This window comes from Aegilops tauschii, chromosome 1, assembly GCF_002575655.3.
Source record: "Aegilops tauschii subsp. strangulata cultivar AL8/78 chromosome 1, Aet v6.0, whole genome shotgun sequence".
In the NCBI taxonomy this organism is placed as follows: domain Eukaryota; kingdom Viridiplantae; phylum Streptophyta; class Magnoliopsida; order Poales; family Poaceae; genus Aegilops; species Aegilops tauschii.
The window spans coordinates 7,345,017-7,368,406 of record NC_053035.3 but is presented as its reverse complement, the minus strand read 5'-3'; the positions used below and the strand labels follow the sequence as shown (position 1 = coordinate 7,368,406).

The window sequence follows — 23,390 nt, the reverse complement described above, 5'->3', positions numbered from 1 at the left end:
CATTCACAGCAAGTTAAGTGAGTAGGCTAGGGGGAGGCAGGCAGGTAAAGTAAAGTTGGCGCAGGCAAAAGCATCGCCTCGCTGCTCGTGCCTTGAGCATCTACGCTGCCGACACCTCCACTCACTCCCATGTCGGCATGCATATGCTTCGAGTAACTTCTTGGACACCTGCCATGGCAACGTGGAACCACCTACTCTACATACCCGTCCACCACCACACCACTGAGAATCTCACTGATCTATATAAACCTCTCCCTCGTCTTGTGTTCACTCCACCTTCGCTTTGCTTAGCTAATTAAACACAGCTAGCAGCACGGCCTAGCATCTCCGGTGAGGCAGGCAAGCAAGAGCAGAGAGTGATGGCGTCCCCCCGTCCCATGGCCGCCGCGCCCGCCGTCCTCCTCCTCGTCCTGCTCCTCGTCGCCACAGGTACGTTACGTCCGCCGAGCTCCTTTCCTGCAAGCGAGCATAGATCTGTACTACTCTACTCACCGGCACTTACTTATTGTGGGCTGTGGTTGCCTTGCAAGCAGAGATGGGGACGATGAAGACGGCGGAGGCCCGGACGTGCCAGTCGCAGAGCCACAAGTTCAAGGGCGCCTGCTTCAGCGACACCAACTGCGCCAGCGTGTGCCGCACCGAGAAGTTCCCCCGCGGCCAGTGCAACACGCACTACGTCGAGCGCAAGTGCTACTGCGAGCGGGACTGCTGAGCTTCCGCCTCCGTCGGCGCCTGTTCGTTCGTGTCTTCCGTGCCGGTCGATCTTAGGATTGACCAGAAATAAAAGGAGCTCCATCGATGTTGCCTCTTCATCTGCATGCATGCACGCATGCATCCATGCATGTGGTTTGGGTGAAGATCGGTCGTGGCTCCGGCGTGTTTGCGGCTTCAATTAGTTTGTGCGGTTAATGATGCATGTTGCTTCTCTCTGTGTCTCTGTGTTGTGTTGGATTCAGTCACTTAGTTGGCTCGTCTCTTTTTTCTTTTCAAAAGGATCAGATCTATTACGTTCACCCGATTCCGTACAAAGCATCTCTAAAATAATCTTTATCTTTACCTTTACCTAATAATAAGGAACTCAATAAGTCCCAAACGTTCGGAATTTAAGCATGCTAATCCGAATTCTTTTCATGGCAACTTTAGTTAAGGCGATGTTGACAAACATGGCAATTTTCTAACAAAAGATCAAACCGGAATGAAGTTGCCATGTGTTAACAACTAAAGTTGCCACCTCGCAGCAACAAAAATTGCCATCAAAAAACGTTCGGATGACATGCTTAAATTCCGAATGTTCGGGATTTATCTATTTCGAATAATAAACAACTAAAGTTGCCACCTCGCAGCAACAAAAGTTGCCACCAAAAACATTCGGAATGACATGCTTAAATTCCGAATGTTCGGGATTTATCTATTCTGAATAATAAAGCATCTACTGCTGATGCCCGCACACCCGTCGCGGCCGTTTTGCAAAAACGTCCTCCTATTGTTTGGAAATTGTACCGCAGTCCAAGTTAGAAAACATCTGGGCCCAAGCCAGTCGAGCGCCGCCCGTACGCCGCGTCCGCAGCCACGCGCCCGAGGCCGAGCTCCCGAGCGCGCCGCCGCCTCGACCTCGCGACCCGCCGGCGACCGGATCCTCGCCGGAGATGAGTGCCGCTGTGCCCTGCTCCACCCTCTATTCCTCTGTCTCCTTTCACCTCGCTCATCCCCCGATTTCTCTGTCCCCAGGACGAACAGGAGCATGCCATGGCCTCGGATCCGCGCCGCCGTCGCCGGAGAACGTCGTCCGCCACCGGTTCTTCGATCACAACTACCGGATCAAGTTGCCCCGCCTCCGATCTACCCGTTCCCGGCCACCCCAACCTCGCCTCGTCGTCGGGCGCGCAGAGAGACGGCCATGGCCGCAAGATTCCCGAGCGCCGCCGGCCAAGGTGGCCGACCGTGGCCGCCCGATGCCCGAGCGCCGCCGGCCAAGGACACGCCGGCGGCGCGTCAACTGTGTGCCGCCCTCCAAACAGGTGCCTCTCTTCTCCCTTACCTCTCTCCTCTCCCTGCTTCGCTTCCTCCATTGACGCCTCACACTGTTGCTTCCCTGTCGGATGCAGCACATGTTAGGACTGCACTAATGTCTCAGGTATAGGTATGTATGTGGTTCAGAGTACAGGATTCTCTTCTTACAAGCACATCAGTGCTGGATACAGGAAGGAAAAGGGAAAGGAACTAGGGTTCTAAGTAGGTAGCCGCCGCCGCCGTGCCGTTCCAGCCTGATCGATCTTCGATCCTTGTCCAGAGAGCGATCCCCTGCTTTATGCTTCCTGGGTCGTGTTCACCCACTCCTCGCCAGCCACTCGTTTGTTGGGCTTGCTGGCTCTCCTAGCTGGGCCTTGGGCCGTTCCTTCGTCGGCCTCGACTGGCGGTTGGGACGATGGCGTAGTACTGGCAAGCCTGCTAACACCCTCCCCTGCTTGAGTTGCGGCTTGTCCCCAAGCCGCGGCGCACGGAAAACGTGACTGGAGCTCGTCACGATCCTCCCACGTCGGCTCCAGAGTGTCACCAGACCAACGGACGAGCACTTGTTCAACCACTCTATTGGCCTTGGTCTTTTGGCGACTGTCAAGCACTTCCAAAGGAACCGTAAACTGATTAGTATTGTGAGGAAGAACAGAGGAAACAGACACACCTGGTTTCACAGCCTTGCGAAGCTGCGAGACGTGAAAGACGGGATGGATCTTCGAAGTCTCTGGTAAACCCACACGGTATGCCACTTGTCCAATGCGAGCTTGCACCAGAAATGGCCCAAAGTAGCGAAACGAGAGCTTATGACACGCTCGGCGAGCAACAGAACTCTGAACATAAGGTTGGAGTTTAATGTAGACAGAATCCCCAATTTCAAAGCTTCGTTCAGATCGGTTCTTGTCAGCTTGGTGTTTCATTCTCGTCTGAGCTCGGAGGAGGTGTTGTCGAATTAGAGCTTGCATTTCTTCCCGTTCTGATAACCAAGTGTTCAGATCAGAAACTGGAGTGGCTGAGGCTGCTTCGATACCCCAATGTCGAGGTTCGTGGCCGTAAAGGACAAAGAAGGGGGATTTCCCAAGAGCACTGTGCCAGCTGGTGTTAAACCAGAATTCAGCAAGAGGAAGCCATGAACTCCATTTCTTTGGACAAGAATGCACAAAACATCTGAGGAAAGTCTCGAGGCATTGGTTTGTACGCTCAGTTTACCCATCCGTGGCCGGGTGATATGGTGTGCTCATCCGAAGGGTTGTTTGGGTTTGTCGAAAGAGCTCTTGCCAGAATCTGCTTGTAAAGATTGGATCTCGGTCGGATAGAATAGAATCTGGTAGTCCATGCAGTCTGTAAACTTTATCCACATAAGTAGTTGCCACTTGGGAAGCAGAGAATGGATGCGACAATGGTAGGAAATGGCTGTATTTGGAGAACTTATCCACGACGACCAAAATGCAATTGAATCGTCCTGACCGTGGCAATCCTTCGATGAAATCCATAGAAACCATCTGCCATGCACGAACAGGAACCGGAAGGGGTTCAAGGAGGCCGGGGTACTTGCATCTCTCGGGCTTGGCCTGTTGGCAAACTGCACAGGATTGGACAAATTCAGTCACTGCATGTTTCATACGCGGCCACGCACATACCGTCTTCAGCCGCTGGTATGTGGCTGGTGCGCCAGAGTGCCCCCCGACGGCAGATTGATGCCCTGCTATTAATAGTTGTTGTTGCAATTGGGAATTCCTCCCAATCCAAATACGCCCTTGGTAGCGTAAAATGCCCTCTGAAAGTGTAAATTTTTTATGGGATTGGGGATTAGCCTGTAAGTCCTCCACTATCTTCTGTGTTGCCGTATCCTGTGCATACCCTTCTCGCACGTCTTTGATCCATTCCGGTTTGCACAGGGAAATAGCATACAATTCATCGGTGTCAGAGAAAGGACGGCGTGAAAGTGCATCAGCTGCTCCATTATCCGCACCTTTTCGATAGCATATTTTGTAGCGCAGCCCGAGAAGCTTGGTGAACGCCTTGTGTTGCCATGGGGTGTGGAGACGTTGGTCTTCGAGGTGAACCAGACTACGCTGGTCCGTTTTGATGATGAACTTAGCTGATTGAAGGTACGATCGCCAATGCTCCACAGCCAACAGAATAGCGAGAAGTTCTTTTTCATAAGTAGACAATCCTCTGTTTTTTGGGCCAAGAGGTTTACTCAAGAATGCCAAGGGGTGGCCTTCTTGTTGTAAGACTGCTCCAACTCCCAAATCACTGGCGTCGGTCTCAACGACAAATTCCTTCGTGAAGTTGGGCAAGGCAAGGACTGGAGCTGTCACTAGGGCATTTTTCAGTGTTTCAAATGATGTGGTACATTCACTGGTCCACACGAATGGGACATGCTTCTTCAGCAAATGAGTCAAGGGTTTAGCAATTACCCCATAGTGGCGAACAAACTTACGGTAATATCCGGAAAGACCCAAAAACTGTCGTAATTGCTTGACATTGAGAGGCACTGGCCATTGTTGGACTTTCTGGATCTTCTCGGGCTCGGTAGAAACACCTTGCTGGCTCACAACAAAACCCAAGTAAGAGAGTTCTCTCTGAGCAAATGAGCACTTGGAAAATTTGACTTGCCATTGATCTTGACGCAATAGTTGCAACACTTCACGGAGGTGCTTGATGTGATCTTCAAAAGAGATGGAGAATACCAAAATGTCATCAAAGAATACCAATGCGCAGCGGCGCGACACAGGCTTCAAAGTGTGATTCATGCCCCCTTGAAACGTGGCCGGGCCTCCAGAAACTCCAAAAGGAAGGACCTTGTACTCATAGTGGCCGGAGTGTGTCTGAAAGGCTGTCTTGTATTCCTCTCCCGCTGCTAACCTGATCTGGTGATAGCCGGCACGGAGGTCCAGCTTGGAGAACCAGCTCGCTCCGGACAATTCATCCAAAAGTTCATCGATGACCGGAAGGGGGAATTTTGGTGTGACAGTCAATGCATTCAGTTTGCGATAATCAATACACAAACGCCATTGTCCGTCCTTCTTCCTGACTAGGATGGCTGGTGAGGCAAACGGGCTGTTGGAGTGTTGGATGATGCCAGACGCGAGCAACTCTTCAACTTGTCGTTCGATCTCCGTTTCTGTTTCTGGTGAGTGCCGATAAGGGCGAATGCTGATAGGTTGAGCTCCTGGCAAGAGGGGAATACGATGATCACATGCTCTGTTGGGAGGAAGGCCTTGCGGTGCTGCAAACACATCTGAGAACTCATCCAAGAGGTGTTGGATTTCAACTGGTGGATCCGGTGATTCTGCACCTTTCTGTACTGGCTTGGCATCCTTTGAGCATACATAAACCAGGTGATCCACTTCTCCCTGTACACACATGAAGTGCAGCTCTTCTGATGAAATTTGCGGGCAATTCGATGCGGAGAACTTATGGCCTTGCAATTGGATGGGACCAGTTTCTGACTGGAGTGTGACAGTCTTGTTGATCCAATCAATGGCTGGATTGAATGCTTCCAACCAATCCATCCCGACAATGACATCAAACCCTCCAAGTGGTAATACCTTTAGTGACGCCAACAACTGATGATTCTGGACTGTCCATTGGCAGTTGAGCAACTCCTGATCACATTGCAGTTCCGCTCCATTGGCCACTTTAACACGAGCTGGTTTGGCCATAGGTTGCAGTCCTTGGAGTCCCCCCACACAACGAGAATTGATAAAGGACGCTGAGCTCCCAGAATCCACTAATACTTCCACACTTTGTCCCTGGATTGTGGCACTAAATTGCAACAACTTGGAAGAATCATTCCCATTGAACGCTTGTAAAGAGACTGCATACACTGTTTCTTCAGTGGTGTCAGAAGTGTTGCTCGGCTCTGCTTCCTCTGACGGTGTGACTCCCAAGAAATCCATGAGTTCCTCTAGTACATGCATCTGAATGGTTGCAGGGCAAGTGTGGTCGCGTCCCCAACGCTCGCCACACTTGAAACAGAGCCCACGAGCTCGTCTGTACGCCCGTAAGGTGTTGAGGGGATTAGCTTCCGCTGGTTGCGGACGTGGTTGCTCGACGGGGGCTGCACGAGCTGCCTCCACACCACAACGATCAACCGCGGCTGGTGTTGTAGGTGGTCGTGGTTGATGAAGAGGAACTGCCTGTAAAGGAAGGCGTGGCGCTGGTCGATAAGCTTGCTCCGGAAAACGTATGTTCTCCGGTCGCACTCCATCTTGCACCTCCTCCTGGACCAGGGCGAGAGCACAGGCTGTGTCCAAATCAGCAGGGCGTTGGACCATGATCGCCGCTCGCAAATCCGCCCGAAGTCCACCGATGAAGCGTGTCAAAAAATAGAAAGGATGAATTTCATCAGAATATGATAACAATTGGTTCATCAAATGCTCAAATCTCTCAATGTAATCCTGGACTGTGCTAGATTGCTTAATGGCAAAGAATTGTCTGATCAGTAGCTGGTGTCGATCCCGACCGAAACGGGTGGAGAGCAAATTGCATAACCCCTCCCAATTCAAGGCCATAACCTTTTTCCTAACAGACTGTAACCACACTGCTGTAGTAGGGGAAAAATTCAGAGTAGCCATCTGGACCCAAACGGACTCCTGAATACCATAGATAGCAAAGTACTGCTCACAGAGATCCTTCCAAAGGAGTGGATTTTCGCCATCAAACAACGGAAATGGCATGGTTGGTGGACTAGGAGCGTGCAAGGAAAAAAATGGTGACGGAGTAGTTGGTGATATAGCAGTGGCTACAGCAGACGATGGAAGTTGTGGGTGGACCGTACCGTTGGCCGGAGGGGCCGGCGGACTGATGAACAGCCCGTCAACCGCCGTCCGTGGAGGTGAGGCAGTGCCGTGGCCATCAGCCCGAGGAGAAACGCGCGCCGGAGAATCGTCCGAAGACGAAGTGCTCTTCCGCGCCACCAGATCAGGGTGATCTGGCGCCAACGCCTCCCCCGCGTCATCGATCTTGCCGCTCGCTTGCTTCTGCTTGAGTAAGTCGACTGCCTCTTGCAGATCAGCCATCTTCGAGTCGATCTCAGGCTTCCAGGATGCGAATTCCGCAGCGACCGAAGACTTGATGTCTTCCCTCCATTCCGCTCGAAGCTCCTTCAAGAGGTCCTTGAGGTCGGCCTTGGTGACGGGATCCATGGCCTCCCGTTGCAGTCGGTCTGCCCTCTGCTGTCGTGTCTCGATGATGGAAGCCGCCAGGGCGGAAGCAAAATTGGGTCCTGGCTCTGAGTACCAAGTGTTAGGACTGCACTACTGTCTCAGGTATGTATGTGGTTCAGAGTACAGGATTCTCTTCTTACAAGCACATCAGTGCTGGATACAGGAAGGAAAAGGGAAAGGAACTAGGGTTCTAAGTAGGTAGCCGCCTCCGCCGTGCCGTTCCAGCCTGATCGATCTTCGATCCTTGTCCAGAGAGTGATCCCCTGCTTTATGCTTCCTGGGTCGTGTTCACCCACTCCTCGCCAGCCACTCGTTTGTTGGGCTTGCGGGCTCTCCTAGCTGGGCCTTGGGCCGTTCCTTCGTCGGCCTCGACTGGCGGTTGGGACGATGGCGTAGTACTGGCAAGCCTGCTAACACCCTCCCCTGCTTGAGTTGCGGCTTGTCCCCAAGCCGTGGCGCATGGAAAACGTGACTGGAGCTCGTCACGATCCTCCCACGTCGGCTCCAGAGTGTCACCAGACCAACGGACGAGCACTTGTTCAACCACTCTATTGGCCTTGGTCTTTTGGCGACTGTCAAGCACTTCCAAAGGAACCGCAAACTGATTAGTATTGTGAGGAAGAACAGAGGAAACAGACACACCTGGTTTCACAGCCTTGCGAAGCTGCGAGACGTGAAAGACGGGATGGATCTTCGAAGTCTCTGGTAAACCCACACGGTAAGCCACTTGTCCAATGCAAGCTTGCACCAGAAATGGCCCAAAGTAGCGAAACGAGAGCTTATGACACGCTCGGCGAGCAACAGAACTCTGAACATAAGGTTGGAGTTTAATGTAGACAGAATCCCCAATTTCAAAGCTTCGTTCAGATCGGTTCTTGTCAGCTTGGTGTTTCATTCTCGTCTGAGCTCGGAGGAGGTGTTGTCGAATTAGAGCTTGCATTTCTTCCCGTTCTGATAACCAAGTGTTCAGATCAGAAACTGGAGTGGCTGAGGCTGCTTCGATACCCCAATGTCGAGGTTCGTGGCCGTAAAGGACAAAGAAGGGGGATTTCCCAAGAGCACTGTGCCAGCTGGTGTTAAACCAGAATTCAGCAAGAGGAAGCCATGAACTCCATTTCTTTGGACAAGAATGCACAAAACATCTGAGGAAAGTCTCGAGGCATTGGTTTGTACGCTCAGTTTGCCCATCCGTGGCCGGGTGATATGGTGTGCTCATCCGAAGGGTTGTTTGGGTTTGTCGAAAGAGCTCTTGCCAGAATCTGCTTGTAAAGATTGGATCTCGGTCGGATAGAATAGAATCTGGTAGTCCATGCAGTCTGTAAACTTTATCCACATAAGTAGTTGCCACTTGGGAAGCAGAGAATGGATGCGACAATGGTAGGAAATGGCTGTATTTGGAGAACTTATCCACGACGACCAAAATGCAATTGAATCGTCCTGACCGTGGCAATCCTTCGATGAAATCCATAGAAACCATCTGCCATGCACGAACAGGAACCGGAAGGGGTTCAAGGAGGCCGGGGTACTTGCATCTCTCGGGCTTGGCCTGTTGGCAAACTGCACAGGATTGGACAAATTCAGTCACTGCATGTTTCATACGCGGCCACGCACATACCGTCTTCAGCCGCTGGTATGTGGCTGGTGCGCCAGAGTGCCCCCCGACGGCAGATTGATGCCCTGCTATTAATAGTTGTTGTTGCAATTGGGAATTCCTCCCAATCCAAATACGCCCTTGGTAGCGTAAAATGCCCTCTGAAAGTGTAAATTTTTTATGGGATTGGGGATTAGCCTGTAAGTCCTCCACTATCTTCTGTGTTGCCGTATCCTGTGCATACCCTTCTCGCACGTCTTTGATCCATTCCGGTTTGCACAGGGAAATAGCATACAATTCATCGGTGTCAGAGAAAGGACGGCGTGAAAGTGCATCAGCTGCTCCATTATCCGCACCTTTTCGATAGCATATTTTGTAGCGCAGCCCGAGAAGCTTGGTGAACGCCTTGTGTTGCCATGGGGTGTGGAGACGTTGGTCTTCGAGGTGAACCAGACTACGCTGGTCCGTTTTGATGATGAACTTAGCTGATTGAAGGTACGATCGCCAATGCTCCACAGCCAACAGAATAGCGAGAAGTTCTTTTTCATAAGTAGACAATCCTCTGTTTTTTGGGCCAAGAGGTTTACTCAAGAATGCCAAGGGGTGGCCTTCTTGTTGTAAGACTGCTCCAACTCCCAAATCACTGGCGTCGGTCTCAACGACAAATTCCTTCGTGAAGTTGGGCAAGGCAAGGACTGGAGCTGTCACTAGGGCATTTTTCAGTGTTTCAAATGATGTGGTACATTCACTGGTCCACACGAATGGGACATGCTTCTTCAGCAAATGAGTCAAGGGTTTAGCAATTACCCCATAGTGGCGAACAAACTTACGGTAATATCCGGAAAGACCCAAAAACTGTCGTAATTGCTTGACATTGAGAGGCACTGGCCATTGTTGGACTTTCTGGATCTTCTCGGGCTCGGTAGAAACACCTTGCTGGCTCACAACAAAACCCAAGTAAGAGAGTTCTCTCTGAGCAAATGAGCACTTGGAAAATTTGACTTGCCATTGATCTTGACGCAATAGTTGCAACACTTCACGGAGGTGCTTGATGTGATCTTCAAAAGAGATGGAGAATACCAAAATGTCATCAAAGAATACCAATGCGCAGCGGCGCGACACAGGCTTCAAAGTGTGATTCATGCCCCCTTGAAACGTGGCCGGGCCTCCAGAAACTCCAAAAGGAAGGACCTTGTACTCATAGTGGCCGGAGTGTGTCTGAAAGGCTGTCTTGTATTCCTCTCCCGCTGCTAACCTGATCTGGTGATAGCCGGCACGGAGGTCCAGCTTGGAGAACCAGCTCGCTCCGGACAATTCATCCAAAAGTTCATCGATGACCGGAAGGGGGAATTTTGGTGTGACAGTCAATGCATTCAGTTTGCGATAATCAATACACAAACGCCATTGTCCGTCCTTCTTCCTGACTAGGATGGCTGGTGAGGCAAACGGGCTGTTGGAGTGTTGGATGATGCCAGACGCGAGCAACTCTTCAACTTGTCGTTCGATCTCCGTTTTTGTTTCTGGTGAGTGCCGATAAGGGCGAATGCTGATAGGTTGAGCTCCTGGCAAGAGGGGAATACGATGATCACATGCTCTGTTGGGAGGAAGGCCTTGCGGTGCTGCAAACACATCTGATAACTCATCCAAGAGGTGTTGGATTTCAACTGGTGGATCCGGTGATTCTGCACCTTTCTGTACTGGCTTGGCATCCTTTGAGCATACATAAACCAGGTGATCCACTTCTCCCTGTACACACATGAAGTGCAGCTCTTCTGATGAAATTTGCGGGCAATTCGATGCGGAGAACTTATGGCCTTGCAATTGGATGGGACCAGTTTCTGACTGGAGTGTGACAGTCTTGTTGATCCAATCAATGGCTGGATTGAATGCTTCCAACCAATCCATCCCGACAATGACATCAAACCCTCCAAGTGGTAATACCTTTAGTGACGCCAACAACTGATGATTCTGGACTGTCCATTGGCAGTTGAGCAACTCCTGATCACATTGCAGTTCCGCTCCATTGGCCACTTTAACACGAGCTGGTTTGGCCATAGGTTGCAGTCCTTGGAGTCCCCCCACACAACGAGAATTGATAAAGGACGCTGAGCTCCCAGAATCCACTAATACTTCCACACTTTGTCCCTGGATTGTGGCACTAAATTGCAACAACTTGGAAGAATCATTCCCATTGAACGCTTGTAAAGAGACTGCATACACTGTTTCTTCAGTGGTGTCAGAAGTGTTGCTCGGCTCTGCTTCCTCTGACGGTGTGACTCCCAAGAAATCCATGAGTTCCTCTAGTACATGCATCTGAATGGTTGCAGGGCAAGTGTGGTCGCGTCCCCAACGCTCGCCACACTTGAAACAGAGCCCACGAGCTCGTCTGTACGCCCGTAAGGTGTTGAGGGGATTAGCTTCCGCTGGTTGCGGACGTGGTTGCTCGACGGGGGCTGCACGAGCTGCCTCCACACCACAACGATCAACCGCGGCTGGTGTTGTAGGTGGTCGTGGTTGATGAAGAGGAACTGCCTGTAAAGGAAGGCGTGGCGCTGGTCGATAAGCTTGCTCCGGAAAACGTATGTTCTCCGGTCGCACTCCATCTTGCACCTCCTCCTGGACCAGGGCGAGAGCACAGGCTGTGTCCAAATCAGCAGGGCGTTGGACCATGATCGCCGCTCGCAAATCCGCCCGAAGTCCACCGATGAAGCGTGTCAAAAAATAGAAAGGATGAATTTCATCAGAATATGATAACAATTGGTTCATCAAATGCTCAAATCTCTCAATGTAATCCTGGACTGTGCTAGATTGCTTAATGGCAAAGAATTGTCTGATCAGTAGCTGGTGTCGATCCCGACCGAAACGGGTGGAGAGCAAATTGCATAACCCCTCCCAATTCAAGGCCATAACCTTTTTCCTAACAGACTGTAACCACACTGCTGTAGTAGGGGAAAAATTCAGAGTAGCCATCTGGACCCAAACGGACTCCTGAATACCATAGATAGCAAAGTACTGCTCACAGAGATCCTTCCAAAGGAGTGGATTTTCGCCATCAAACAACGGAAATGGCATGGTTGGTGGACTAGGAGCGTGCAAGGAAAAAAATGGTGACGGAGTAGTTGGTGATATAGCAGTGGCTATAGCAGACGATGGAAGTTGTGGGTGGACCGTACCGTTGGCCGGAGGGGCCGGCGGACTGATGAACAGCCCGTCAACCGCCGTCCGTGGAGGTGAGGCAGTGCCGTGGCCATCAGCCCGAGGAGAAACGCGCGCCGGAGAATCGTCCGAAGACGAAGTGCTCTTCCGCGCCACCAGATCAGGGTGATCTGGCGCCAACGCCTCCCCCGCGTCATCGATCTTGCCGCTCGCTTGCTTCTGCTTGAGTAAGTCGACTGCCTCTTGCAGATCAGCCATCTTCGAGTCGATCTCAGGCTTCCAGGATGCGAATTCCGCAGCGACCGAAGACTTGATGTCTTCCCTCCATTCCGCTCGAAGCTCCTTCAAGAGGTCCTTGAGGTCGGCCTTGGTGACGGGATCCATGGCCTCCCGTTGCAGTCGGTCTGCCCTCTGCTGTCGTGTCTCGATGATGGAAGCCGCCAGGGCGGAAGCAAAATTGGGTCCTGGCTCTGAGTACCAAGTGTTAGGACTGCACTACTGTCTCAGGTATGTATGTGGTTCAGAGTACAGAATTCTCTTCTTACAAGCACATCAGTGCTGGATACAGGAAGGAAAAGGGAAAGGAACTAGGGTTCTAAGTAGGTAGCCGCCTCCGCCGTGCCGTTCCAGCCTGATCGATCTTCGATCCTTGTCCAGAGAGTGATCCCCTGCTTTATGCTTCCTGGGTCGTGTTCACCCACTCCTCGCCAGCCACTCGTTTGTTGGGCTTGCGGGCTCTCCTAGCTGGGCCTTGGGCCGTTCCTTCGTCGGCCTCGACTGGCGGTTGGGACGATGGCGTAGTACTGGCAAGCCTGCTAACACCCTCCCCTGCTTGAGTTGCGGCTTGTCCCCAAGCCGTGGCGCACGGAAAACGTGACTGGAGCTCGTCACGATCCTCCCACGTCGGCTCCAGAGTGTCACCAGACCAACGGACGAGCACTTGTTCAACCACTCTATTGGCCTTGGTCTTTTGGCGACTGTCAAGCACTTCCAAAGGAACCGCAAACTGATTAGTATTGTGAGGAAGAACAGAGGAAACAGACACACCTGGTTTCACAGCCTTGCGAAGCTGCGAGACGTGAAAGACGGGATGGATCTTCGAAGTCTCTGGTAAACCCACACGGTAAGCCACTTGTCCAATGCAAGCTTGCACCAGAAATGGCCCAAAGTAGCGAAACGAGAGCTTATGACACGCTCGGCGAGCAACAGAACTCTGAACATAAGGTTGGAGTTTAATGTAGACAGAATCCCCAATTTCAAAGCTTCGTTCAGATCGGTTCTTGTCAGCTTGGTGTTTCATTCTCGTCTGAGCTCGGAGGAGGTGTTGTCGAATTAGAGCTTGCATTTCTTCCCGTTCTGATAACCAAGTGTTCAGATCAGAAACTGGAGTGGCTGAGGCTGCTTCGATACCCCAATGTCGAGGTTCGTGGCCGTAAAGGACAAAGAAGGGGGATTTCCCAAGAGCACTGTGCCAGCTGGTGTTAAACCAGAATTCAGCAAGAGGAAGCCATGAACTCCATTTCTTTGGACAAGAATGCACAAAACATCTGAGGAAAGTCTCGAGGCATTGGTTTGTACGCTCAGTTTGCCCATCCGTGGCCGGGTGATATGGTGTGCTCATCCGAAGGGTTGTTTGGGTTTGTCGAAAGAGCTCTTGCCAGAATCTGCTTGTAAAGATTGGATCTCGGTCGGATAGAATAGAATCTGGTAGTCCATGCAGTCTGTAAACTTTATCCACATAAGTAGTTGCCACTTGGGAAGCAGAGAATGGATGCGACAATGGTAGGAAATGGCTGTATTTGGAGAACTTATCCACGACGACCAAAATGCAATTGAATCGTCCTGACCGTGGCAATCCTTCGATGAAATCCATAGAAACCATCTGCCATGCACGAACAGGAACCGGAAGGGGTTCAAGGAGGCCGGGGTACTTGCATCTCTCGGGCTTGGCCTGTTGGCAAACTGCACAGGATTGGACAAATTCAGTCACTGCATGTTTCATACGCGGCCACGCACATACCGTCTTCAGCCGCTGGTATGTGGCTGGTGCGCCAGAGTGCCCCCCGACGGCAGATTGATGCCCTGCTATTAATAGTTGTTGTTGCAATTGGGAATTCCTCCCAATCCAAATACGCCCTTGGTAGCGTAAAATGCCCTCTGAAAGTGTAAATTTTTTATGGGATTGGGGATTAGCCTGTAAGTCCTCCACTATCTTCTGTGTTGCCGTATCCTGTGCATACCCTTCTCGCACGTCTTTGATCCATTCCGGTTTGCACAGGGAAATAGCATACAATTCATCGGTGTCAGAGAAAGGACGGCGTGAAAGTGCATCAGCTGCTCCATTATCCGCACCTTTTCGATAGCATATTTTGTAGCGCAGCCCGAGAAGCTTGGTGAACGCCTTGTGTTGCCATGGGGTGTGGAGACGTTGGTCTTCGAGGTGAACCAGACTACGCTGGTCCGTTTTGATGATGAACTTAGCTGATTGAAGGTACGATCGCCAATGCTCCACAGCCAACAGAATAGCGAGAAGTTCTTTTTCATAAGTAGACAATCCTCTGTTTTTTGGGCCAAGAGGTTTACTCAAGAATGCCAAGGGGTGGCCTTCTTGTTGTAAGACTGCTCCAACTCCCAAATCACTGGCGTCGGTCTCAACGACAAATTCCTTCGTGAAGTTGGGCAAGGCAAGGACTGGAGCTGTCACTAGGGCATTTTTCAGTGTTTCAAATGATGTGGTACATTCACTGGTCCACACGAATGGGACATGCTTCTTCAGCAAATGAGTCAAGGGTTTAGCAATTACCCCATAGTGGCGAACAAACTTACGGTAATATCCGGAAAGACCCAAAAACTGTCATAATTGCTTGACATTGAGAGGCACTGGCCATTGTTGGACTTTCTGGATCTTCTCGGGCTCGGTAGAAACACCTTGCTGGCTCACAACAAAACCCAAGTAAGAGAGTTCTCTCTGAGCAAATGAGCACTTGGAAAATTTGACTTGCCATTGATCTTGACGCAATAGTTGCAACACTTCACGGAGGTGCTTGATGTGATCTTCAAAAGAGATGGAGAATACCAAAATGTCATCAAAGAATACCAATGCGCAGCGGCGCGACACAGGCTTCAAAGTGTGATTCATGCCCCCTTGAAACGTGGCCGGGCCTCCAGAAACTCCAAAAGGAAGGACCTTGTACTCATAGTGGCCGGAGTGTGTCTGAAAGGCTGTCTTGTATTCCTCTCCCGCTGCTAACCTGATCTGGTGATAGCCGGCACGGAGGTCCAGCTTGGAGAACCAGCTCGCTCCGGACAATTCATCCAAAAGTTCATCGATGACCGGAAGGGGGAATTTTGGTGTGACAGTCAATGCATTCAGTTTGCGATAATCAATACACAAACGCCATTGTCCGTCCTTCTTCCTGACTAGGATGGCTGGTGAGGCAAACGGGCTGTTGGAGTGTTGGATGATGCCAGACGCGAGCAACTCTTCAACTTGTCGTTCGATCTCCGTTTCTGTTTCTGGTGAGTGCCGATAAGGGCGAATGCTGATAGGTTGAGCTCCTGGCAAGAGGGGAATACGATGATCACATGCTCTGTTGGGAGGAAGGCCTTGCGGTGCTGCAAACACATCTGAGAACTCATCCAAGAGGTGTTGGATTTCAACTGGTGGATCCGGTGATTCTGCACCTTTCTGTACTGGCTTGGCATCCTTTGAGCATACATAAACCAGGTGATCCACTTCTCCCTGTACACACATGAAGTGCAGCTCTTCTGATGAAATTTGCGGGCAATTCGATGCGGAGAACTTATGGCCTTGCAATTGGATGGGACCAGTTTCTGACTGGAGTGTGACAGTCTTGTTGATCCAATCAATGGCTGGATTGAATGCTTCCAACCAATCCATCCCGACAATGACATCAAACCCTCCAAGTGGTAATACCTTTAGTGACGCCAACAACTGATGATTCTGGACTGTCCATTGGCAGTTGAGCAACTCCTGATCACATTGCAGTTCCGCTCCATTGGCCACTTTAACACGAGCTGGTTTGGCCATAGGTTGCAGTCCTTGGAGTCCCCCCACACAACGAGAATTGATAAAGGACGCTGAGCTCCCAGAATCCACTAATACTTCCACACTTTGTCCCTGGATTGTGGCACTAAATTGCAACAACTTGGAAGAATCATTCCCATTGAACGCTTGTAAAGAGACTGCATACACTGTTTCTTCAGTGGTGTCAGAAGTGTTGCTCGGCTCTGCTTCCTCTGACGGTGTGACTCCCAAGAAATCCATGAGTTCCTCTAGTACATGCATCTGAATGGTTGCAGGGCAAGTGTGGTCGCGTCCCCAACGCTCGCCACACTTGAAACAGAGCCCACGAGCTCGTCTGTACGCCCGTAAGGTGTTGAGGGGATTAGCTTCCGCTGGTTGCGGACGTGGTTGCTCGACGGGGGCTGCACGAGCTGCCTCCACACCACAACGATCAACCGCGGCTGGTGTTGTAGGTGGTCGTGGTTGATGAAGAGGAACTGCCTGTAAAGGAAGGCGTGGCGCTGGTCGATAAGCTTGCTCCGGAAAACGTATGTTCTCCGGTCGCACTCCATCTTGCACCTCCTCCTGGACCAGGGCGAGAGCACAGGCTGTGTCCAAATCAGCAGGGCGTTGGACCATGATCGCCGCTCGCAAATCCGCCCGAAGTCCACCGATGAAGCGTGTCAAAAAATAGAAAGGATGAATTTCATCAGAATATGATAACAATTGGTTCATCAAATGCTCAAATCTCTCAATGTAATCCTGGACTGTGCTAGATTGCTTAATGGCAAAGAATTGTCTGATCAGTAGCTGGTGTCGATCCCGACCGAAACGGGTGGAGAGCAAATTGCATAACCCCTCCCAATTCAAGGCCATAACCTTTTTCCTAACAGACTGTAACCACACTGCTGTAGTAGGGGAAAAATTCAGAGTAGCCATCTGGACCCAAACGGACTCCTGAATACCATAGATAGCAAAGTACTGCTCACAGAGATCCTTCCAAAGGAGTGGATTTTCGCCATCAAACAACGGAAATGGCATGGTTGGTGGACTAGGAGCGTGCAAGGAAAAAAATGGTGACGGAGTAGTTGGTGATATAGCAGTGGCTACAGCAGACGATGGAAGTTGTGGGTGGACCGTACCGTTGGCCGGAGGGGCCGGCGGACTGATGAACAGCCCGTCAACCGCCGTCCGTGGAGGTGAGGCAGTGCCGTGGCCATCAGCCCGAGGAGAAACGCGCGCCGGAGAATCGTCCGAAGACGAAGTGCTCTTCCGCGCCACCAGATCAGGGTGATCTGGCGCCAACGCCTCCCCCGCGTCATCGATCTTGCCGCTCGCTTGCTTCTGCTTGAGTAAGTCGACTGCCTCTTGCAGATCAGCCATCTTCGAGTCGATCTCAGGCTTCCAGGATGCGAATTCCGCAGCGACCGAAGACTTGATGTCTTCCCTCCATTCCGCTCGAAGCTCCTTCAAGAGGTCCTTGAGGTCGGCCTTGGTGACGGGATCCATGGCCTCCCGTTGCAGTCGGTCTGCCCTCTGCTGTCGTGTCTCGATGATGGAAGCCGCCAGGGCGGAAGCAAAATTGGGTCCTGGCTCTGAGTACCAAGTGTTAGGACTGCACTACTGTCTCAGGTATGTATGTGGTTCAGAGTACAGGATTCTCTTCTTACAAGCACATCAGTGCTGGATACAGGAAGGAAAAGGGAAAGGAACTAGGGTTCTAAGTAGGTAGCCGCCGCCGCCGTGCCGTTCCAGCCTGATCGATCTTCGATCCTTGTCCAGAGAGCGATCCCCTGCTTTATGCTTCCTGGGTCGTGTTCACCCACTCCTCGCCAGCCACTCGTTTGTTGGGCTTGCGGGCTCTCCTAGCTGGGCCTTGGGCCGTTCCTTCGTCGGCCTCGACTGACGGTTGGGACGATGGCGTAGTACTGGCAAGCCTGCTAACAGCACAGGTCATGGGTGTACATCTATACATCCAAAAAATTCTGCAAAAAATCCATTTATATAGGTATATGACAAAAAATACTGCGTACATGCTTGAGTTTAGAGAGTACGCAGCGTGAGATTACTCAACTCAGCTTCAGTCCAGATAAACTAGGCTGCAGACCAGTACTGCATGCACCCGTGGCCAACTCAGCTTTGTGCGGCTACGCCGATGGAGAACTCATCAAGCCAAGAGTACACCAATCCCCTTCAAAGTTCCAATCTGAAATTGCATTCGTTGACCTGTAGCTTCTGTTTTGATTTAGAGAGATGTAGCTTTGTACATAGCACTATCCTGATGTGATTGATTCCATTAGTGAAAAATAACAAATGAAATTTTTAAGGCTGAAACGGGGAAAAAGGTCGATATTAGGGCGAAAAAGAAAATTTGAACACCCAAAGTTGAATTCTTGGATCCGCCATCCCTGACACCCAGGTCGCCGCTGCACCCCCACCTCGCCCGGCCTCTCCTACGGCCCTGGCCTCCCGCTCTTCACTCATCTGCCCGGCGGCGGGAAGTTACAGGCGTTGGAGTCCCTTCTGGTCACTGGTGATTTAGACTTTGTCATCGGGACATGTGAAGCAAAGGTATGTCTTGTGTATGCTTGATTCTGTAGATTAATATCTCTTTCGATTGGCAAGAATGGATCAGACCTATTTTGTTTGAAGTTAAGATGCAGCAGATTATAGATTTCAGTCTGCTGTGAAATTGTGGTAATAGATCGTGTTTGATCACTTTTGAGAAGCATTTAAATTTTGTATTTTTCATTACTTACATTATAGCAAACCCATCGTTTGCTTGTGTTGTATGCATGCCTGCTGATTTCAGTGCTCGAGAGTCTAGAATTCAGAGTATAAAAGAGTACCGAAACCTATCAGTTAACAGTGTTTTGGCTGATGGTGTGCATGAGTTTGAGCTATTTATTATTGTGTAGTTTTAACTTTAGAACCATGGAAGATGTCCCTTTTTTGTAAATAACTTCATGTGGAAAAGTAGTCTTTTCGAGGGAAACAAGGTCAAGATTTTGCATTAGTGGTTGGCAGTGATAATATAATAAGTTCGCATTTTATACCAGCTAGCAAGACTTCACAGAAATTTGTTAGGGGAATTGCAACACTGTTATCAAATACTCCCTCCGTCCCAAAATATAAGAACGTTCTTATATTTTGGGACGGAGGGAGTATTATTTTTCTTATTCCTTTTTGGTTTTAGACAATAACAATTGGACTGCCCATTAATTCTGCACACAGTTTGCAGGAAATGATGTTATTGCTAAGCATCCCTACTGTATATGCCTTCATTCCAGCCAGATCTAAAAGTGCCTCTAGGAATTACTTCCTTCACAGTTCACAGGCCTTTAATTGTCCACAATTATATCTTTTTAGATAATGGAAGGGATTCTTTTAAGGCCTAATCGTGAGGAGGTTGTTTTATCTCACTGCCAAGTGCCATATTGTGCAACCTCATTAGTTATGTAAATGATGCAGGTCTACATTTTTAGAGCAATCCCAGACTATGAAAGCGACCAAACTTCCGATGACTCTGAGGATGAATAGAAGTGAAGATGTGTGCTTGCAATACAATGTTCGATCGGAGCGCAGGTACATTGTTCTTACCATTATTTGCCTAGGTTGAATACTTGAATCCAATATTTCTTTATCTTTTGCCGAAGCACCGATTTGATAATTGGCCAAGCTCAGTTTGCGGATAAAAAAAAATACAAACCCACTTGCTTATGAGTTATGACCAAACATAACTGTTTTTCCAGCACTGGAGTTAGATGTTTTCACAAAACGCACTGCTGTTTCTCCCATTTCCGTATTGGTTTGAGATTTCGAGCATGGCAACCTTATTTTGTTACTTCTGCTAGCTATGAAAATACATGGGGAGCTGCAGTTTATTCATGAAGTCTAGGACTTCTGTGTTGCCAAATGCCCAAACTAATCGACCAACATCAGATATGTACTCGTAGAAACTGTCAGGATAGTTTTCCTTGTTGTCTTAAATCCTCTCCTCTTCGCAAGGGCTCTGTTTGTCTTTACGTCAGTCAGCCCCCTTAGACTTGATCAGCAGTTCTGAAGTATACTATATAAAATGCTCTTGTATACAGTTCGGATCTATCCATATAAATGCTGACAGTCAAATATGTTTGTTTCTTTTGCAGTTTGTTAGAGAAGCAATTTCTTCGATGATGCTGGAGACTCGGCTAATGCAGTTTCGTGCTGGTTGCATGTAGAATCGCCGCACTCTCGGTCTCAGTGTAGCAGGATTTTTAACCTAGATAGGAGTAGTAGGTAGCAGATCGTGGTGCAGACCTTGTATGGGTTGAACAATGAACTAATGCATCTAGGCTGATGATGATGGTCTCGAGTGCATTTTTCATGACCGTTCCTGTTTGTTTGAGGTGCCTTTGTCTCTGTCACAGATGGGATGGGTTTTCTCTTCAATGGTGGGTGCTGAACAGGTAAGATCATCATATTTTAAAGTTTCAAAATCTGAAACAAAATATACACATATATATGGATGTATATTACATGTCTGTAAGTTTTCATGATGAGATAAGTTACGATGTGAGCTACGAAAAATAAAATCATGAACTTCCATAGTGAATAGTGTGCCGGCTAGATATACATGATTTTTCATCATGAAACTGCACATACATGTAGTGTACATCCCTACGTACATGTGTTCGTTTTCACAATTTGAAACTTCAAAGTTTTTCAAAATTCTTTATAAATTTCCGAAAATCGGGCTCCTTGGAGCCTTAGATCCAGAAGCAATTTCCTTTTTCACAGAAAGGGAAAATGTGAGTTTAAGGGTATGAGTTCGTTGGTGGATTAGGATTGAGAAGTTGTTTATTTGTCAGAAACCCATGTTTAGTGTTTCATCGCAGTTAGTAGTGGAAATTTTAGAGAGAGTTAATTTCTCACGTACAGAGCACCTTCTTTTCCAGACTCCCCATACCCTATGAAATATCCTGAAATGACATGGTTAACTCGTGGCTGCGCTGGTAGGCTCTTTTTTAACTTTGGACTAAAACCACTACAAGTATTTTGGAATGGAGGGAGTACATCTGCTAAAAACAAGAACATACCATTTTAGAAAGTTTTCTTTTTTGGGGACTTTTGGAATTTGTGGTGCGGATTTTTAGAAATTTGTGTGTCGGCTTTCGGAATTTGAAACTTTTGAAATTTCAGTTTTAGAATCTCGAATTCAAGTTTCAACCTTTTGAAATTTGAGCTTTTAGATCTTTTGACTTTGAGAATTCCAAGCTTTCAACTTTTTAGGAAATCAAAATTTCAAAATCACAAAAAAAGGAAAAAGTTAAGACTAACAGGAAAAATAATGCCAACCGCTGCCTCGAACTTCAGAGAAGTTGGGCATGAATGACTGTTTTGGATATTCCTGTGACAAGTACATGATTGGGGTTTATGATCTGAAAAGTGACACCTTTATTCTAGATGACTGTCAGCTATGGTCGAGGATCGATTATGGTAATTTCGACTCGTAGAAGGGCAGGAGAATCATACCGGGTTGGACTAACAAGACTGACAGTTCTTCAGACGATGTAGCAAAAGCTTGGGCTGGAATCCATGTAAAAAAATCTGCCTCTCATTGGCTATAACTGCTTCATATTGAAATATTGATTTAGCAATCAGTGTAGCAACTTTAACATTTTTTGCTATTAATTTTAGGCAATTCCCGGGACAATTTGGTTAGACAGCCATGGCAAGCAGTTGCTTCACTAGCCAGTTCAAGAGGTCGAGTCCCTTCGAGGAAATGAAATCAACCGTCATGGACTAGAGCTGAAGAAAGGAGGTTTATTTGAGATTAAGGGAGCTGACAGTTTTCAGGTACTTTCCTTTACACAAACAGGCTTGCCTTGGTCATCCAAACAAAAAATTTACCTCAAAAAGTTTCAGGTCAGTAAATGATGCAGGGTCTTCTGAAGTTTATATAGAATTTTACATATTTGGTAACAAAAGGAATGGCATGTTAGGTGTTCTATATATTTTTCAGAGCAACTGTGGCTAATCTGAAGAAGGTTAATGCTTATGGTTTTTGCCTTAATGTTTTATTTATCTCTAAAAATGTCTGAAGAGTAAAAATAAATATTTTCTTTTCTTTTGCACAGTTCTTCATTAAGACTAGGACTATACACACCAGCCTATGGAGGCTTCTTTGAATCTGATCTTCAAAAGGAAAAGAAGATATCTCTGAGAACTCTGGTGAGTTTGGGAAGCTATTTCATTTCTCATGTTGTTCACTTCGCGCACTTTGTGTCAGAACTGAACATGAATGATGTGTCATGCAGATTGATCCATCAGCGGTGGAGAGCTTCGGCGGTGGCAGCAGGGTCTGCATCATGGCCATAGTTTATCCCGTAGAGGTTGTCGACAACGGGGCCCACATGTATGCCTTCAACAACGGCAATACCACGATCAGAGCACATAAATAGGGAAAATATAGCTGCTGATTTCCTTAACCTCTAGGATTGATCATATCTTATAGTTTATTGTCAGTGTTAGTAGGGAACTGCCCGAGTATTGCATATTTAGTTTGTGCAAGTCTGCTAAGGGGCCTCGAGTTATGCGGTGCTAAGTCTCTTTTCTCCCCGTTGCAACGCACAGGCCTTTTTCCTAGTGTTATACATCAAGGTCCTGGACCATCAAATCGAACGACCATTGCTGCCGCTAGAATGAGACACCGACGCGTAGCTGTTGTCGCTTCATAACCGGCCTGACCTTGTCGGGAAGTCTTCAGTGACAAATCTATTCTGCTTGTCTATTAAGTGGAGCAAAAAAATATTCTTTGATAAGTATTCTTTTTTATTTTCTTTTATAAGTTCGAAGTTTAGGACTAAACCTGATCTAATTGTAGTATTTGTTTCATCTTTACATTCCCAATTTTGAAAATGGAAAGGGAAAGAAGAGATGTTTCTTAAGAAAAGCTGGTGTCGGGGGCTAGAGAATGCAATTTATTCGGGCCGGCTATTCTTCTCTTGTTATTTACTATTGCAATTACCGAAAAAGGGTTTCCTTCGCTTTGTATACAAAGCAATCAACCGAGACAATCAACGATAGGTGCTGGGGTAGAAGCAGCACAGTCACGCCCAAAAAAATGAAAGAGAAAATATAAGAGAAACAAATGCCGACAGCGGCGGATCGACAAAAAACGAAGAAGCCTCGTGGCCGCTGCATCCACCGGAGATCGCCCACGAAGCTCCGAGCCTCCAAAGCGCCGGTACCAATCAACTCCTCCAAGAAGGGTCGCGACGATGACGACGCTGCTGCCAAGGGTTTCCCCCGGTACCGTGTGAGGAGAGAGGAAGGGTAGCCTCGACGCCCTCCAGGAAGGTCCGGCGGCATCATCATGCGCCACCGCGTCGGTGTCGGCCAAGCCAACAGGGATTTCTCCTGATCCCAACCTTCACCTCAGGCA

At 48.8% G+C, this 23,390-nt stretch overlaps 2 protein-coding genes across 2 annotated transcripts; both read left to right on the top strand.

The window, feature by feature from the left end:
• Nucleotides 1-148: 148 nt before the first annotated feature.
• Nucleotides 149-1,013, top strand: LOC109757806 (defensin Tm-AMP-D1.2). The gene is made up of 2 exons (XM_020316639.4): nt 149-429; nt 534-1,013. Exons 1-2 carry the CDS (start codon nt 360-362, stop codon nt 710-712), a joined length of 249 nt encoding a protein of 82 aa, XP_020172228.1. The 5' UTR covers nt 149-359; the 3' UTR covers nt 713-1,013.
• Nucleotides 1,014-1,559: 546 nt separating this feature from the next.
• On the top strand, nt 1,560-20,335 carry LOC123497113 (uncharacterized). Its single transcript, XM_045233119.2, has 4 exons — nt 1,560-2,018; nt 18,384-18,535; nt 19,436-19,549; nt 20,113-20,335. Exons 1-3 carry the CDS (start codon nt 1,742-1,744, stop codon nt 19,502-19,504), a joined length of 498 nt encoding a protein of 165 aa, XP_045089054.1. The 5' UTR covers nt 1,560-1,741; the 3' UTR covers nt 19,505-19,549; nt 20,113-20,335.
• Nucleotides 20,336-23,390: the final 3,055 nt, after the last annotated feature.